Source organism: Haemaphysalis longicornis, unplaced genomic scaffold, assembly GCF_048455015.1.
Source record: "Haemaphysalis longicornis isolate Haplotype H1 unplaced genomic scaffold, Haemaphysalis longicornis Haplotype H1 scaffold_171, whole genome shotgun sequence".
Lineage (NCBI taxonomy): Eukaryota > Metazoa > Arthropoda > Arachnida > Ixodida > Ixodidae > Haemaphysalis > Haemaphysalis longicornis.
Window position 1 is genome coordinate 231,112 of NW_027526277.1, and position 18,645 is coordinate 249,756.

Genomic DNA, 18,645 nt, shown 5'->3' on the forward strand with positions numbered 1-18,645 from the left:
CAGCTGAGGTCATCGTTTTAGGGTAGCAAAAGAAAAAAGAAAGGATGAAATCGGTCATCTGACGCAGCGTGCACCCCTTGCCCTCCTCTAACGTAGTCACCCAAAGAAAAAAAAAATAGGCACCCTTTAGTTCGTGCGTACCTGATAACCCCAACTGACCTTGCTTGATGCACCTCGGAAGATAGCGACAGACTTTCCATCCGCGTGCGGCAAGTTGATTTTATTAATCGTGAACCGCATGGCCTGTTTTCGCGCACGAATCGTGCACATCGGCGTTGCGCGTTTTTTTTTTTTTTTTTTTTTTCGTGCTCGTATTGACGATTCCGCGCTCGCGGTGGCTTCTTCGCGTGGCAGTGGGAGGAGCCTGACGACTTGCACCAATGGGGAGACGCGTACCTGATAGCGAGAGATTCGAAGCCCTCCGAGCCGGCTAGCCGCGCCAGAGATGTTTAGGCTTACCACCGCGGTATTTTTTGATGGGCGCTTTCACAAGCAGCGTGGATGGCAGTTTATATTCCACTTTTCGCCCACATTATTAGCTCTTTTCTTGCATGAGCATCTTCACTTGCGCCCCGTGCGGCATTTCAGCGAGCGGTTAGAAGCGGTCGCCGGAACTTACTGGAACTGCCTGCACCGCTTCACGGCCAGTGCCGACGCCATGTTGCCGCCTCTTACCGCGCCGCCCACACCACGCCAGTTGTATCCGCGCTGGCGTGCACTGCACGTTTTCGCGATACCAAATCTACCACGCGGTTCACGCTTTAGAACGTTGTGCAGATAAGCCACCGCTCTTTCCCTTTCCGAACATTCGAGCCGCGCGAAGCCGAAGATTTCCACCACCAGTACGTTGCGCTGATAAGCAGCCGCCTTCGGCATCGTGAACACAAGGTGGGGTTAAAAAAAAAATGCTGGCGTTCTTATCACTGCTCATAGACGCTAAAAACGCACTTATGGTCTTTCAAAACAAACACAACGGAAGTTAAAGCCGCGCTCGCCGTTTGTGAGACTGCGCTTTTGCCCTGCAGCAGCGGCTGATGTTAAAAATAATACGAAATATAGACCGTGCCTTCGTTTTTAAGTGCTGTGCGTTTGAGTGATGATAAATATAGGTTGACTATAGGTGGCGACGTGGTTGAATTCGTGCGTGTTTTGGTTATAGTGCGGTACCGCTTATAGTGCGGATTTTTGCGGCTCCCGCGACATACGTTATAAGCGGTCTACACTGTACCAATAACAATATTACTGCCAATTTGATTGGCTTCAGGAAACATGACTTGGTGATTTTAGGGGTGCCTCTGGTTCTGTTTGTCCAAAGCACTCCAATGGTAATTCGCAGCTGGCATACTGATAACCACATTTCCACTGTTCCTTCTATTGCGTCACTGCTGGCATCATTCAGCACGAAATCCAAAGGTTCTCCAATTTTTCCTGCGTCTTTTCGCTTTTAAGAAGACATATTTCGTGGCTGAAAGGGAGCTGAGCAGGTGACCAAGGGCTAGTTGTTTCTAAATGAACAAACTTGTTCAAAATATTGAGCGTTTTATAGTGCCCTCAGCGCTTGCCCAGCACCAAACAATGCTTTATTAACTGAGAAATTAAACATTTTAGCCAAATTTTCAATTCTTCCACTAAATCGTGCGTTTTTGCGACGTTGAAAATAGCATATCCAGAGCAGGGCCTTAAAAATAAAGACGAACTGCTGACCAGGGCTGCTACCACCTCACAGACAGCCATTTGGTTATCTTGTTTATTGCCTACTTTCATAGATGGCGCCGCAATACTGCTGAAGTGCCAGTGTTCGCACTTTGTTTCTGGCCGCACTTCTATACCGGCCGTATTTTTACTAGGGTTCATGCCAATCGTTTCCTAAAATGTAAGCTATGACTCGACGAACATGGTCATGTAAGTGACCGTGCCGTTTATATCATACAGTGCCGCACTAATGTATACTAGAAAGAAATCTGTCGCTGCAGTCGCGGGCCACCATGGGCGGCGCCATTGCTGCTAGCGACATTCCTCGCCTGCTTGGCTTAGCTAGCCATACAGCTTCTTTTTTGTTTCGCAGCCAAAATCAACAAAAAAAAGTAACATTTTTTCTTGTTCATCGTACATTAAGCTTCTAAAAAGCTACGGACATTTTGGAGGTTCAATTTGAAATGACAAAACAAATTTCATGAACCATCCACGGTAATACTGTTGTTTTTTTTTTCAGCCATAGCCAACGTTTCAGCCTGTTCATGAGCCATGCCAAGGACAAGTGGAACGTACCTGCCGGGTACATGACGGAACGCTCGCTGAAGCGCGGCTCCCCTAGACAGCGGCGCCAGATTTCCCTTTAGCATATATTAGTATGAAACTCTATGGTTTATATCAGTTGGTCTGTGTTGTGTCAGATGAGCCCAATGCATCCGACGGCTGTGTTAGGCAGTGTCAGCTGGCAAAGTGCCGCACTAACTGCTTCAGTGTTTACGTGTTCGTACGTAACTTTAATTGTTCACCCCACAATTCTTATTCCTATATAAAGAATGTGCCCTACATTGAGGTGCAAATAGCTCGTCCGGCAAACTTATGAGCCCTGCCTAATTTGCGTTTGCTTTTGCCGGCCTCAGCCAATCGCAGAGCTGGGCATATAACATCATAGGTTCCGTAGCGGCAAATGAGTTAGTGGGTCGCATGGCCATTCCCTTTGTTTCCTAATTATGTAGCTACTTTAGCGAATTTTACATTGAAAGTGGTGGCAGTATGATTCTAACGAGGCAATCTTTCGAATGAACCAAACTTCGTGGCCCCCCCTTTGAGGCCGACCCCAGGGGGCCGTGGTGTGCTGCTCACTTGAATTCGATGCGGTTGTGCAGGCTGTCCCACCCGAAGAAGGGCGAGGCGTACACCATGACCCAGTCGCCGTGCAGGCCCCCGCAGTCGAAGAAGGGGTCGGTCCAGTAGCCGTGGCTCACCTCGGCGGCGTGGTACTGCAGCGGGTAGTGGTCGTAGTTGATCGGGTTGTGGCCTGTCGAGTTGTACCTGCACGGGAAGCAAGAGGGGGGGAATTTGCACGTGTTGCAAAAGGAAAGTCCTTCAGCTCATTCTTTTTTCTCATTATTTCGAACTGCACCGAACGAGCTGGCAGAAAACCTGCAAGCTCCCACTCTCCCCATATTGAAAGCCTGTTGATTCTAGTTTGCTATTTTATGTATGTTTCTCTTTTTTCTATCCTTGCTACACCCTCTTTATCGATATCTTAAGCCACCTTCATTGATGATTCTCCCCAAAGCCATTCAAGGGGGGAGAGGGTCTTAAATTCCCTTACTCGCTTAAAACAGGCATAAAGGTGTATCATTAAAGGGGGACACTGCTCTTAAAACTTTTTTTTTTAATTTTTAAGTGAGCTCTGTGAAACTTGTCAGTCTTGCTGCTTTTCCCCCACTGATTTCAAATGCGGGCATTATTTTTTTAGTTGGTAAATTAGTTACAGAGATAATTAGAGGTAATTAACCATTTTTGGAGGAACAATAGACAAAACTGTGTTGGTCATAAAACTGTGATCTTTACATTTTCCAACACTATGAACCCTGGTGAGTGCAATAAGACAATCAGTTTTTTATGCATCGCTTGGAACTAATTTTACAGCTCATTAAACCTTGGTGGCACCAGTGGCAAGGAACCTTTTTGAGTGCCCATTTCAAACACTGAAGTTTAATGTGCTGTAAAATTAGCTCCAAGCGATGCATAAAAAACCGATAAAAAACCATATAAAACCGTTCCATATTAACGGAATCGCTGCGTATCAAAAGAGCACACAGTTGTCCCCTTCTCTTCCTCGCTGTTGACTGCACTGTGGAAGGTGCCACTACGCTAAGAGGTGAGATGACTGGCCTGAATGTGCAAGCACAAGCAAATACTTCTTGGTTCTAAACTGTGGCTGAGAAGTATACAGGGGTGGAACAGGGCACATGGGTTTGGGAGCAGTCCTGGGAGCAGGCAAATTTGCATTTTGTAGCAGGCTTCGAGCAGCCAGAAAGGCCATTTGGCAAGGGGCTGGCACAGGCTTCTGTGCCTACTAGACCCTGCCAATTACACTTTATCTATTTATCTACTACACTGGCGTTCTACCATGCATTAGAGCCTTCTCTGGACCAGGGACCTTCAGACCTAGATACATTATTCGAAGTTATCTACCGTCGGCCCCAGTGAGTATGTCATGTTATCACCATTCAAAGGGTAAACCTCTCGCGCCGAGTCGATAGGGTCAGATAACAGACGTCACTTTGTGACCGGCCGACGGCAGTGCTAACTGAACTCGCGTAGGGTAACTCGATGCCAGCACTGCCGTATGGTGGACACGCGTGAATCTAGGCACCCCAAACTTACAACGGCACTCCACAAAACAAGGCACTTGCTTGAATTTTTTCCATCGAATAGCGGTATCAGTGTGTGCAAAGCAGAGCATAGCGTCTTCTTCGCCTGTGGCGCATTTCTGAAAGTCAACAAACGTATGCTTGGGACTATGTAACGAGATCATGTTAGAAGGCATCTTTGATTGTAGGGTTTAACGTGCTGACGCAACGCAGGCGATAAGGCGCGCTGTAGATGGAGGGCTCCGGATTAATTTTGACCACCTGGGGATCTTTCACGTACGTCAAAATCTCGCACACACGGGCGGTTTTGCTTTCCGCCTTCATCAGAAAAGCGGCCGCCGTGGCCGGGAATCGAATTCGCGACCTAGTGCTCAGCAGCACAACGCCTTGGCCACCGCGGCGGTTAGAAGGCATCTTTAATGCTGAACCGTACTCCGCAGAAGCAAAGCTAATACTGAAGTTCACGGGCGAAAATGAGTCATTACCCCACAACAAAGGCAAACCGAATGAACAAGAGAGGGCACATAATCCAAGACCCTGTTTTGTTCAATACATGCAGCGATGCTCGTCAAAAATGGCCGACTAAATTGAAGTTCACCTCCAATCAACTACAATGTTTCGTATGAATATTATTCCGTTTTCTATGTGTTTCCGATATAACACAAAAGCATTTCCCTTACTTTGGTGATTTTCAATTGGTCAGTGTGCAGCGGCCAGCAGTGGGAAGCAGAACCGTGCAAATGCGGCATAAATGCATCTAAGGGGAAGGCCAAGAAGGCGCGTAGTGGCTGCGGCATTGGCGTGGCAAAAGCCAAATTTCATGACCCATCAAAGCCTCCATGAAACCGAAAGCATAACCGCATTGAAACTGAAAACATGATGTTTCAGCCAAGTTTTCTCGCACGGGGCCTCATGGCAGTCGTACCTCCGGCACAGAACGGAACCAGTTTGGCACTGAATGGTGCAAATGGTGCAGCTGTCCCACCCCTGAACAGACACCTGTTGTACACACAATGAAAATCTCCTACAATCACTCTTGCTAGGTGACCACAGAATGCTCGCAACGTTGCATTTGAACAGTGTTTTGCGATTTCGGCAGAACTTGTCATTAATGGGAAGCAGACAAAGCAAGAAAAATGCCCCGCATTGCGGAAAGCGTGTGAAAAAAAAAAGCTAAGAAATAGCAGCAATGATTGCTCTGTGACATGTGAACGCAATCCAAAAAATGGCGGCAATTCAAAATAAGTGCACGGTAGGGAGAAGAGCGACCAAGAGCCTCATGTAAAAGCAATATTTGCCTCGAATGTCCTCCCGCACATACCCGCACATTTTCGTGCGGTTATTGATCGTGTTCAAAACCTGTTTCGGGGCCCCTTTAACAGAGTGTTGGCACGCGTGAATGCCCTCGAAGAGCAGCGAAGGGTGCAGCCCACCTGATGCGGATCTTGGTGGTGTAGGTGACCAGGTCGTCGAGGTTGGCAGCCCAGCGGGTCTTGAGCTGCGCAAAGAAGCCCTCCTGCAGGTAGGCGCCGCCCCGGAAGCGGGCCATGTCGTCCACGTAGAAGCGGCGCTCGTTGCGGAACCGCCGATACGCATAGGGCGCGTACAGGGGCCGGCCATCAAATTTCTTCCGGTCAAAGAAGACTCCACAGCCGAGGATTTTCTGGTTTCCGGCCACCAGGGACATGGCCTCACCTGTGGTCATGGCCAGGGGAGAAGGATGGAAGTATTTTAGCGTTGATCCAGTGGGCATTCAACACACTTCATTAATTCACGAGAAATACGCTGCGCATAAAAGCAAAGTTGCACCCCACTGCAATGAAGTACAGTGGAATCTCGTTAAAGGAGCCATGAACAGAAAATGCAAGTTGGTTTTATTCGAAAGATTTCGTGTTTTATAGTGCCCCCAGCGCTTGTCCGGATACAAACGGTGCTTTATTCACTGAGAAATTAAACAATTTAGGTTAAAATTTTGATTTCCCCACTCAATCGTGCGTTTTCGTAATCCCAAATGACATCACAGGAACCGACCGCTCTGCAGCCTAGAGTACCTTCATTCACGCATCCGCCGTAAGGGTAGAGACACGTATACGCTGGCGCCGCCATTTTCGGTTGCTCGCTCGCCGCTGAAGCAAGTCATTGTGTCAAAACCGCGCTAAAATTATCGCCGCAACGCGGTTTACTGAAGAAGTTTGACTCATATTGTCTGTTTCGCATTGCTAGGTCTCGTGGGAAACGAAAAGAATAACGCGTTGAGCCCGTTGGCCAAATTGCGGCGGCACGGGACCGTTCAAAGGTTGTCTCCACCCTGTACAGCGGTGTTGGTTTGTTCCCGCGTTTCTTTACGTTCCGTAACCTAGATGGCGCCACCATACCGTGGCAAGCGTTTGGTTTGTTTTTGCCCGCATTTAAACCTGGCTTGTTTTTGTTCTGGGAGAAAATATTCGTTCCCTGAAACAGTGCTCGCTCGACAAATGGGGTCACGTAAGACACCGTTGCTTGCGTCAATCGGCCAGTGTCGTCTGAGACAACCCCAAGCCCCGTAGAGCTGTGCAGCTAAACCAAGCATGCTGTGCGCAGTACGAACAGCAGAACGCATCAGTACTTCTATGTTTACATGTGCTTTCGTAACTTCCACTGTTTGTTCCATCATTCTTATTGCTTTGTAAAGAATGTGCCCTAAATTTAAGCGCAAATCGCTCGTTCGTCTAGTTTGTAAGCTCTACCTAATTTGCGTCTGCTTCTGCCAGCCTCCGCCAATCGCAGAGCTTAGCTCATGTGACATCATAGGTTCTGTTGCGGGAAATGAGCTGGTGGGTCGCATGACCATTCCCGTTTTTCCTAATTATGTAGCTTATTTGAGCGAAGTTTACGTTAAAAGTGGTGTCAGTATGATTCTAACAAGACAATCTTTTGAATGAACCAAACTTGTGTTTTCTCTTCATGGCTCCTTTAAAGTGTAACCGCATAAGCCGTGGTTTCTTTTTATACGTAGTTAAGCGGAATCGCCAACTTGGTTCCCTTTTAACCGAACGCATTCGGTTAAACCGTAGTGCTGGTTAGTATGCACTTTCTTCGCGTCCCCGTCAGGTACGGTTTAACAAGGTTTCACTCTATTTACAATTCCCCATGAATCACACGTAGAGTCCACACAGAAAATCTATATTCTCAAAGACTTTCTCTGGGATGTTTAAGTCAAAAAAAATTTTTATGATGAAAAAATTAGAACTTCTGGTTTATTTGAGAACTAACACTCACCGAGTCGCACGTTTGTAACATTGCCGCTTTTTCAGATAAAATAGCTCCTGACACACCATCTTCCACATGCCGCTGCCGCTGCTCTGGAGGGCGCGAGTGTTTGGTATTGGTGATGATGTAGATAAGATTGACTTTCAAAAAAGCTCGCTTGCAGATGAGCAACAACCAAGCCATACTGAGACAAAATGATTAATTGATTGATTGTAGGTTTAACGCGCCGACGCAGCGCAGGCGATGAGGCACGCCGTAGTGGAGGGCTCCGGATTAATTTTGACCACCTGAGGATCTTTAACGGGTGCCGAAATCTCCTACACACGGGCGTTTTTGCTTTTCGCCTCCATCAGAAAAGCGGCCGCCGCGGCCGGGAATTGAACCCCCGACCTTGTGCTCAGCAGCGCAACGCCTTAGCCACTGAGCCACCGCGGCGGGCTATATATATATATATATATATACAAGAGAAGAAAAACTTCGAACAAGGTAAAAGCACGATTGTGGCCTACGTTTCAGCAAAGAGAACTTGCTTTCCTCAGGGCTTTCCTATATATATACAGTAGAATCTCGATGATACGATTCTGGGTGATACGAATTTCGGGATGATACGAATTTCTGAAAAGTCCCGGCAAAATTGCATTGTTTGCAATGGGAAAAATTTCGGCTGTTACGAACGGACCTGGGCGGCCCGGCGGATGATACGAACGAGCCGGCGAGGCGCCCGACTGCCGAACAAGCAAGTGACGGCTCTCTCTCCCCATTTGTCACTCTTCTTTCTCCAGAAACGGCCGGGCTGTTGTTTTCTGCTCGCGAAAACGCGCCCCGCATGTCCCATGCGCGCCGCGAAACCTCTCGCAAGCTGCGCGCACCGCGGCCGGCGGCGGCAACATGGCGGCAGCTTCGGCCGCGAAGTGGCACGGCCGCTCGAGCGACCGCTTCTAGCCGCTCTTTAAAATGCCGCTCAAGGCAGACACGAAGTTGCTTGTGCAGTAAAGGAGCTGATAACGTTGGCGAAAACGGTACTATAAAACATCATCCGCGCCGCTAGTGAAAGCGCCCATAAAATATCTGCCGGAGTGCTAAGCCTAAACATCTCGGGCGGAGCCAGCCGGCTGTCTCTAGCGTTTCGCAAGTCGTCAGCGTCATTTTCTGACCGAGGTAGGAGATACCGCGGGCGCGAAATCGTCAATGCGGCTGTGAAAATACAGCGCGCGCAAAGCTGAGGCGTGCGAATCGCGTGCAAAAACGCACCATGCTGTTCACGCTTGACTGTTGCGGCGTGTAGCGAGCTTGGACACCGTGAGTGAGGAGACAAGCGCGAAGCTAGGCGAAGCGTTACGCGCTCCAGAAAGGACTGCTTTGTGACATGGGGGTTTAAAAGAAACAGAAAAAATCACGGATTTCTTCACGCGAAAGTAAGAAAAGAAATAAACGAAAACTTTTTTCAGCGCTCAATTTTTTGGTCTGTGTTGGTTCATACGAATTTCGGATGATACGAATATTTTTCGCGGTCCCGCGAGATTCGTATCATCGAGATTCTACTGTATATATATATATATATAGCAAATCAGAAATGGGAAATGAGGGGCTCGGTGAATTAATCCAGAAAATAGGGGTTGGCAGTCAAGAAAACCTGGGAAAGCAAAGGGGAGGTTGCGGTGGGTCATAGAAACAGATGAAGAATTTTTTGAGTCAGAAAGAAAGAGGTGAAAAAATGCCCGCCGAGTGGGATCCGAACCCACGACCTCCAGAATACTATTTTTCGTTCCCCTCCAGGTCTGAAAAATCACTCGCCTACTGTATTCGGGCGTTCTAGTCTGCGCAGATGTAGCAAGAATCAGCACATGTTGTCCTGAAAACCGGTTTATCATTTCCATCCCACAAGGAGTGGTTTTCAAGAACTACAAAGATAGAGCCCAAACAAAGCACTTCAACTTTTCTTAATTAAGGAAACAGTTTAGCAGGTTTCTTAGCAGCACTAATTAATGCTCACGAGCTCACACATCGTGGAGACAGCCTGAACAACCCACCAATGATCTGGTCGGGCGTGAGGGAGCGGTCGGGCACCCGGAACTCGGCAAACAGCTCCTTGGGGTCCACCGTCTGCAGGAAGCCCGAGAGGAAGTTGGCCAGCCGCACGGCCGACCGTGCCTCGTTCTCCAGCTGCCGGTCGCGACCGTGCACCACGTCACCGGGCAGCCACAGGCTCTCCGGGCGCTCGCGCGCCATGTCGGCACATGTAGCTGTCGTCACCTGCATGTGCAATACAATCGAGGTTCGCTGCCAGTGTGGTGCCGCACTGTGGAGACCAAGATGACACGTACAGTGGCGTACGGAATGAAATGAAGAACGTTAGCCAGCCACAGGGTGGCTGATCTGGGTGCTAACATGAATCATAATCATCATCAGCCTGTCTACGCCCACTGCAGGGCAAAGGCCTCTCCCATACATCTCCAATTATCCCAGTCCTGTGCTGACTGCGACCAATTTATCCCCGCAAACTTCTTGATCTCATCTGCCCATCTAACTTTCTGCCACCCCCTGCCACGCTTGCCTCCTCTAGGGATCCACTCTGTTACCCTTAATGATGAACGGTTATCCTGCCTTCGCATTACATGCCCTGCCCACACCCATTTCTTCGTCTTAATTTCTACTAATATGCCCTTAACACGCGTTTGTTCTCTGACTCACTCTGCTCTCTTCTTGTCCTTTAACGTTACACCTATCATCTCCCGTTCCATTGCTCACTGAGTTGTCCTCAATTTAAGTTGAACCCTCTTACTGAGCCTCCAAGTTTCTGCCCCGTAGGTGAGTACCAGTAAGATGCAGCTGTATCTAACATGAATACCCGTGCTCTAATGAAGATTCGAATGCATCCGCAATGAACATCACTCAACTCAAATGACGGACTTTGAATGGCGTTCTGAATCGACCACGCTCCACTAAGACGGATTTATCATTCACTCGCTATGTTGCAGTGGCACTGCTGCTTTAAAGCTGTTCTTATGCCATAGCAAAACATTTAAAACTGAATGCAATTTTCCCAATGAAAGCATTGCCACCCGTAACTAAAATTATACTTAAATTTAACTCCGCAATTATTTCTTGTACAAATTCCAAATCGCTCTTAAAACGCCCGCTGCCTCTCTGGACTACTGGGACGGAGAGCATAATTTAATAAACGCTTGCAGCAGTATTTTAACTTCAGAAAAATCAACTGTGCACTCATTTAGAAATTGTTTATGTTAACTCAGCACTGCATTTTAAGTATCAATTTTCCAAAAGTTACGTAAAGGCACTAGCACTAGGGTGCAAACATCCGTGCCCCGAAGACATTTGACAGCCACAAATGCCTTCTGACATGATCACTCAGCTCGATACAAATTTCAACTTAATGCCGCTGAAAAAAAAATGTGGAGAAGAATATTCGAGTCAAGTGGCATTAGTTCAGTAAGCACGGATGTAATACGAGGCAGGTATTCATTCGAACACCTCGAGGTCAAGTTCCACAGCCAACACAGCCCGCAATAGCTCCCCGGCCCTCACCTCCTTCATGTAGGTGAAGATGGTGCGTGGGTCCTTGTTGGCGCCCGCGCTGATGTTGAGGATGGACATGTGGTTGGCCATCATGCCGATGAAGCGAATCCGGTCCTCCTCCGCTATCCTCAGCAGGTTTTGTGTCTGCACCATCAGGTCTGCGCACGGCACAAAAGAGGTGGATAGTGTCGTTTCAGAGCTGGCAGTCAAGTCTCAAACCCACGTCAACCGAATACAATACCATTTTTTAAAAATGCACACAAACGCAAAAATCAGTTCCTGTGCTTGGTTTCAAGGGCAGTGTACAAGTGCTTGGTTTTTCCAGGACGCTGATACAGATGCGGAGAACAACAGACACCCCCCCTACTGGCCAAAAAGGCAAAGAAGTCCATGTGTGCCCCTCAAATCTTATTTTCAGAACACCGACAGATGGTGTCACGAGCCCCCTCCCCCTGGACACTCCATGTCGTAGAAGCTGTCCTCAAGCTAACATCGATTTTTACTTTGTTGCTCAGTAGCCACGTGAGCCCTGGCACCAATTTTGGTGTTCAACAAAACAGACCGTAAAATGTTAGCCCTGTTGTGGTAATTTGAACAAGAAACAAGTTTTCACACGCGCACAAAAGTGGCTGTGACTATTTTTCAATTCCCTGTATTCTCCCTGTCTTCCATGTACTGTCTTAACCTTCCTTCTTACTTTCTGTATCAGAATGTGTGTGAGTGTGTGTATGAGCGCAGTGGACTTGTAGAAGCAGCAAGAGTAAACCGTTTGTAGTTTGTAGAGGGACAGCCGGATGACAAGGACCCCGACTAGCCTTCAGGGAACACTTACTTTATTTCCTATCGGCTATGCTTGCGCAAAAAGTTACCGTGCATCCAATACAGTGCTTGCTATACTTTTTGTGTTATTACTTTAGGGCTGGGGAGTGGCATGCACTAATTCCAGAGACCCCTGGGGGCTGATCACTCCTCCATAAGACCACCGCTGAGAGGTGGCAAAACAGCCCCCAATTTTTAGACGCTTTCTTAGTTCTGAGCCCATTTGCCTTGGTTTAACAGCCGCTGTTCTGTTTTAGTTCAGTACAGTACAGTTTAGTACAGCCATGGAAATTTTGTACTGTTAATCCCTCTTTGCCAGAATTGGCAAGGTTACAGAATATGAAGATTAAAGCACACGAATGTGCGTAACAATAATAAAGTGCAATAACAGGACTTGGTCAATACTAAAACCGCCCATCATCTTGCCTCTAACAACAGAAACATTGGCATTTACATACGAAGGTTTGCGTATTCTTCTTTTTCCAACACCCTTCCCCCTAACTTTTTCTTTTTTTTTTTTTTTTTCCCCCTTTCATGAACAGGGATTTGGTTGAGCAAGTGTTTGCTCCAGCCCTGTCGGATGAGACTGCCACTCACAGCCAATCTTCTCGCAGTTGAAGCTCGTGCGATAGTAGTGCTCCGTGGCTCGCTCGATCAGCTCCCCGTGGTACGGGTTGCGCACTATCCGTGGGCGCCGGTATCCTGGACGGCACCGGCACTGGTAGCCGCCCCGCCGGAAGCCGTAGCCGTGCACCGGCTCACACTGGGAGGACGAGGCAAAAAGAGAGCCGGTTCAACTTTAGACTTCACACTTTGAAGGTTATTTGAAACTATCAAGACCCACCAAGGCAATTCTTCAGACTATTCTTTCTCTCTATTTCTCACGCACGCACTCGTGCACGTACACACAGACATGCACAAAACTTTGTTCTTTTTAAAGAGGCCATGAAGACAAAACCCAACTTTGCTCAATTTGAAAGAGCTAAGCCTTTGGCAAGTCTCTCAGCTTTATTCCAGTCACAAAAGACTTTTTTTTTAACTGACAAAATGCCAGAAATGTTGAAAAATTCATATTCCTCTGTTTTATTTAATATTTTGATTATTTGGTTGAAGTTAATGATAAAATTGGTATTGCTGTTTTCGGGAGAAAGCAGTCTTTTTAAACAAACCGAACTTGTATGTTTTCTTCGTGGCCTCTTTAGGTGACTACCTGCCCTGCTTTTTCGGGAGTTTGTGATACGGTATTGTATATGAAATAGAAGTATTTGTTATTCAAAACTCTCAAACATTTAGGCAAATAATGAAATGCATATTCAAACTCTCTCTGATTCAAATAGCACTATTTGAAAGCTTTGAACATTTCTATTTTGAGGTTTGAAAATGAAAAGAGATAGTTGTTTGAATGAACGCGGATAAATGAAATTATGCATTGCACACAAGAAGACTTCATCTAAATATTCAATTTATTTGATTACATGCATTACGGGGGGACACGGCTCTTTACTCTTTCGCTACCGTGCCTATTCAAAATCGTTCAATTTGATCGATACTTTGGGAGCGCCTTCTCATAGCGTTCCAGGCGTTGCTCGAACAAGTAAAGCTGTTTGAAGTTAGATCAGAAAATGGCCTTTCAAAACCAGTTTTGTTTTCATTTTTGTAACGAAAACGTGATTTTTGACACGCGTTTGAATCACCTGGGTATGGAAAAGGGGTGTGGTCATCGCGCGTCACTGCTACCAACAAAGAATGCGTGCCACTCGTAATTACTCTGCACCAGCGTTTGTTTTTTGCTATCAGGGCTTGAATGGTAAACCAGCAAACGATATTCAATCGTCAGGTTCGCACTCTGACAGTAATAATCCCAGAAATCGGCTGAAAATGTCAAGCAGTGCCTGTTTGCAAAGCTTCTTTATGATTTTAGGCAGTTTTATTGCCTTTGCGCACGTTGTTCTAAGTGGTGTGGTAGTTCTATTTACCCCAGGACAATTCGCGAACAGTTTGCAACAGTTTCGGTTTCGTTTCTGCATCGCGAAATTCATATTTAGCGCTACTACGCAGTTACCAAACTTCAAGGCTACCTCCCATGGCGCCTTGAGCATCCGCGACTGATCCTCGAACAAAGCACGCCGCTCCTGATTTCCCCCCATCCTAACCCGATTTCTGCGATAAGAACTTTAGATGCAAGTCAAAAGATCACACCCAGTCGCCAGATATCTGTTCCGCCAAGGACAGCGCTTAACCAGCCTTACACTGCCAGCTGTTCGCCTTCCAGTTTCGTTTCCATACGAGGGTATCTCCGGGTGTCTAGTGTTGCTGCTTAGTCGAACTGTCTATTCGGACGGAGTCTCCGATAAGTTTTTGTACTGCTTCATTTTAAAGCTGTTAGATGGCGCTGCAATAGAGGAGGCTCGTTGTGTTGATCTTTTTAATCGTGCAACTGCTACTCGGCCAAAGATCACGGGGCACGATTCTAGCGCATCGTACCTCATTTTTGCAAGCACGGCTACAATTGCGAGTAAGAAGATGATAATAAAGCTCAGCTTTATGTTTTGAGAGATAACTGACTGTGAACGTCAACAAGCATCAACCACGGCGTTCCGTTTTCAACTTCATGCATGTTTTTTTCCCGCATTGCGTGCTAATATTGTGCTCGCTGTAAATGCAAAGTCAGTCATTGACAAGATGTTTTTACGTTATCTGGGGGCAAATTGGTGCCTTTGATGATGTCAAACCGCCAGATTTATTCCAGGGAACCACCCGGAATTGCACATTTTGAGTTGGAGGCTGGGCTTCACCGCATGACACGAGCACCGTGCGTGCTAACATTTTTTTTTTATATCTGACAAACTGTTCCGCACAAGTCGACATTTTTTCTAGGGTGTGTTTTTGAAATGTGTCCCTACAAAATGCATATTCTAATTTTTTTCTACTACCGGTGATTTGATATACACAACTCCTTTTTTATCATTTTTTTCGACAATTTGACAAAAATTTTGATTGTGATATTTTTTTCACACCTATGATATGTAAAAACATTTAAAAAACTGGTGTTATTGGAAAGGCCGTTAAATATTCTGCATTTTGTGTTCCTGTAATTAGTGCCTAACCAATTTTTTTAGCAGGACAAAAATGTTTTCTGGGACACCTAAAAATTGGTCAATTTTCCGACGGTAGCGAAAGAAAAGAGATTTAACAATTTCGCTACCGCCGCTACCAATGAAGTTACCCAACATTGGTAACTTCATTACTCAGGGAGAGAGGAGAGGGAGTGCGGGCAAGAACATCTCCAATCAGTCCTCACAGTTCAAGGCCGCCAGGGTGCAAGCATCCTCGTACTATAGTACACGCACCTCAGTGGTGTCGTTCTTGCAGCGGGAGGTGCCGGCAAAGTAGTTGGGCCGGGGGTTGCCGTCCCCGATGGGGCACTGGTTGATGTCCAGCCGGTCAAAGTCCAGCTCCATCACCGCCACCGCCACGTACCTGCACCACAGTGGAGAAGCAGTTAGGAATGTGCAAACACTTATTACTCCAGCTTAGAGTTCGAATCGAACAATCAGTGTGCCAATCGTTCCATTCTATGCTTGAATCAAGCCCACAGTATCAGAGTTCGTTAACAATGCAAAACTCGAAATATTAGAATTTGTTTCTCCTTTTACTGTGCAAAGAAATTCGGCACTTCACTCTCAACCTCGCCCCAGGCCCATGAACCTAGCCTTCTAGATTGAAGTAAAACAAACTTTGTCTATTCGCCCTCATAAAAACGAGCATCCCTATAACTTTCTCCTGTTTAGGCAACTTTGAAACTTTGCATCCGACCTGTGCACCAAATACAAATCACACGAGCACTTACAAATAAGAGCCGAGGGAAAAGGAGAGTGAGGGAGGGGGTTGCGGGTGCAATAATTCCCCTTCTCGTGCGTGTGCGCGTCTGCACGCACACGCACACTGCCCTCTGTGCATTTGCCCTCAGTTCTTGCTTTGAAACGGGACATGCAAGAAGTCTCTGGAGGACAGCGCATAACAACAGCAACAAGGGTCAGGGGATAAACAGGCATCGCACATTACCCCCTATACTCTCCAGCAGTAGTTGGTGCTGTTACAATTGAGCCCGCCGTTGGGCTTTGTCTCAACACTCCTCGGCTGTGCGGCAAAGCCTCCACTACGTGCGCCTTTCAAGCAAGCCCTCCCGTGTCGGTGACTCATGCTTTTCACGTCTCGACAAGCCCGGGTCTCTGGCGCCTATCTTTCGGCGCGTTTCAAACTTCAGCGGCTGCCGACGAAGCAGGCTTCAACGCGCCCCAAGGACACGGAAGCCCCGCGTCCGCAGCAGAGTCCTCCTCTCTCCCCTCTCTCAGACTCAGTGTGCGCCGCTACTACCGACTGCTCACGAACTCTGGAAGGAGTGTGGTGTGTGTCTGTGACGTTCGTGGCGTGTGCACAATCTAGAGGGAACGCTGTTTTGACTGTTGACGCTTTTGGGTATAAATACGACCCCCGTAAGCACTATATTCCATTCCTGTTCAAGCAGTGAATCATTGCTGTCACTCTGCTCGAGTCCTGTACTGTTACCTCGCCCGTCGGGGCGTTGTTCTTTGGCTTCGGCTCACCTCTCGCTATGAAGTAAACAGTTACATTAGCCTACGGCTTCTGGACTTCTTCACGGCTGCAACAGCGGCTGGCCGCTCGCTTCACACCACGCTACCACACGTATGTAGGAGGCGACGGAGCTCGGCTCGGGTCGGCCTTCTCGTACGCAAGAACGGGTTGTCAGAGGTGGGATGACAACGTCGCTACAGTGTACGCACAATGCCAACTAGGGATCAGTCGCAACAAAAAGAGCACTCTTTTGATACTAATAACACAGTGACTCCTATGCGCTACACAGTGCTACCTCATGAACTCACTTAAATTAAAAACCAAAACAAAGAAAGGAAGTGGAGGGAAGAGAAAAAATAGTGCAGCGGACAGGCAAACATTTTTACGCAGTATAACATGAACTCAAAGACTGCACTTTTGGTAACCGGTGACGAAAATTCCTGATATGGAAACAATTTTCAATTTAAATTTATTTTCCCACGAAGTTTCTTTGAACCTGATGTAATACATGTACACAATTGATGCATGCGGCACCACCTCTAGTTTTTTGTCTAGAACAGTTACCTGCTCATGGGTTGGCAACAGCGACGCAGACCTCGCACAAAGTGGGAAGAAAAGCCAAAACACGACAGAACGATTTCCCTTCACCCCTTGAAGATGCTTGCACGCCTGTTCCGTACACTTTCACACAACCACCTGGCCCTTTTACAAAGCCTCGTCAAAGCACGGTAAGTGAGCTTCTGCCTTGTACCATTTGCGTGCCAGGAAGAAGCACCTGCTTAGCAGCAAACCCAACTTCCTGCATTACAACTGGTGCTTGACAAAGACAAAAAATACGAGGAGAAGAATGCTGCTGCGCTATACACTGAGGCTGCATAGACTTGAAATTGAAAATTACCTCTGCAACTACCGGAAGCGTGATTACACATTTAACCGTCTGACAGCTGTTGCCATACACGCACGCAGGGTAGCAATTGCGCATTTAACATTTTGTGCTTGAAACCAGAGACAGCTTAAAAAAGATACTGTGGTGACATTTTCTGGACGTCACAAAAAACTTGATTTGTTGTCCTTCCATCAGTCAGGGCTCAGTCAGTGCGCAACATTGAGCACAACAAAGCATTGTACGTAGAGCTGTGTTTAAAAGAGCATAGAAGCATGTCTTCCTATCCTACAGACTACCCTATAAAGCAACTAACTTGGTGTTCAATACATTCAGAAACACGCATAAAGAAATATTAACCACAATGCATAAGTTTTAAAACAAAAAGAAATATTCGAACGCTTTAGTGCCTTTTGTAGCCCGACCGTGTTTATTCTTGGAGCACAATGGCCCATCCATACACAATTTGTGTATCGCCTGTGTTATGGCAATAGGCAAGACCAGTCTTTCTACTTCAAGGACAGCCCAGGGCATTAGATGGGAAAGAGGATCACGCAGACAAGTAGGTTCGAAGGTATGGCATCAATTAAAGACACTCCTCTGACATCAAAACAAACAGCCACACAACAGCACAAGCGGTAGTGAGCGAGTGAACGCACCAAGCAAATAATCGCGCAAACAACTTGCCATAAGCAGCTTCCTTCCTCCAAGAACCTTCATGTAGCCTTACGAGACAACTGAAGCCGTTGAGCGGGGAAAGCGCATATCCACGGCGGTGTTCTGGACCATCCCCCTCATTTCTATATTTTGAAAGGAGATTCCGGCGAGAAAGCTGCTGCCAAGTGTTGGCACCTACCACAGTACACCTCTTTCAAAAGGAAAAAAAAAAAAGAAAGAAAAAAAAAGAAAACAGATTCGGTTCTGCAAAGCCTCTGGCTTTCGCCCTAAGCGACTAAATCTTGCTGCAAACGGTCCTTGTCACAAAATACCCTAGGAACGATGTCAGCTCAGGGAGACTAATATGCTCATTCCAATGTATTTACTCAGCTGCCCTGCTGAGGGAGCCACAGGACCACAGTAGGCTAACCACACAGCTTCAAATACAGCCAAACCAGTTTCCTGAGAGAAATTTTGGCACCTTTGACAGTTCGTCCCCGCAGTTAGGTACTGCCTCGACCACCCAACTGGTGTTCTCCGTTTTGTTTT

General features: G+C 47.0%; 1 protein-coding gene across 1 annotated transcript in view; it reads right to left on the reverse strand.

The window, feature by feature from the left end:
• Positions 1 to 18,645, reverse strand: part of LOC144166460 (uncharacterized) — a 49,580-nt gene that overhangs the window by 14,558 nt on the left and 16,377 nt on the right. Inside the window, exons 5-10 of the mRNA XM_077695972.1 lie at positions 15,311 to 15,440; positions 12,558 to 12,723; positions 11,151 to 11,299; positions 9,635 to 9,857; positions 5,789 to 6,050; positions 2,833 to 3,021 (exon numbers count right to left, since the gene is read on the reverse strand). Coding sequence (XP_077552098.1) covers positions 2,833 to 3,021; positions 5,789 to 6,050; positions 9,635 to 9,857; positions 11,151 to 11,299; positions 12,558 to 12,723; positions 15,311 to 15,440 — 1,119 coding nt within the window. The remainder of the gene's footprint in view (positions 1 to 2,832; positions 3,022 to 5,788; positions 6,051 to 9,634; positions 9,858 to 11,150; positions 11,300 to 12,557; positions 12,724 to 15,310; positions 15,441 to 18,645) is intronic.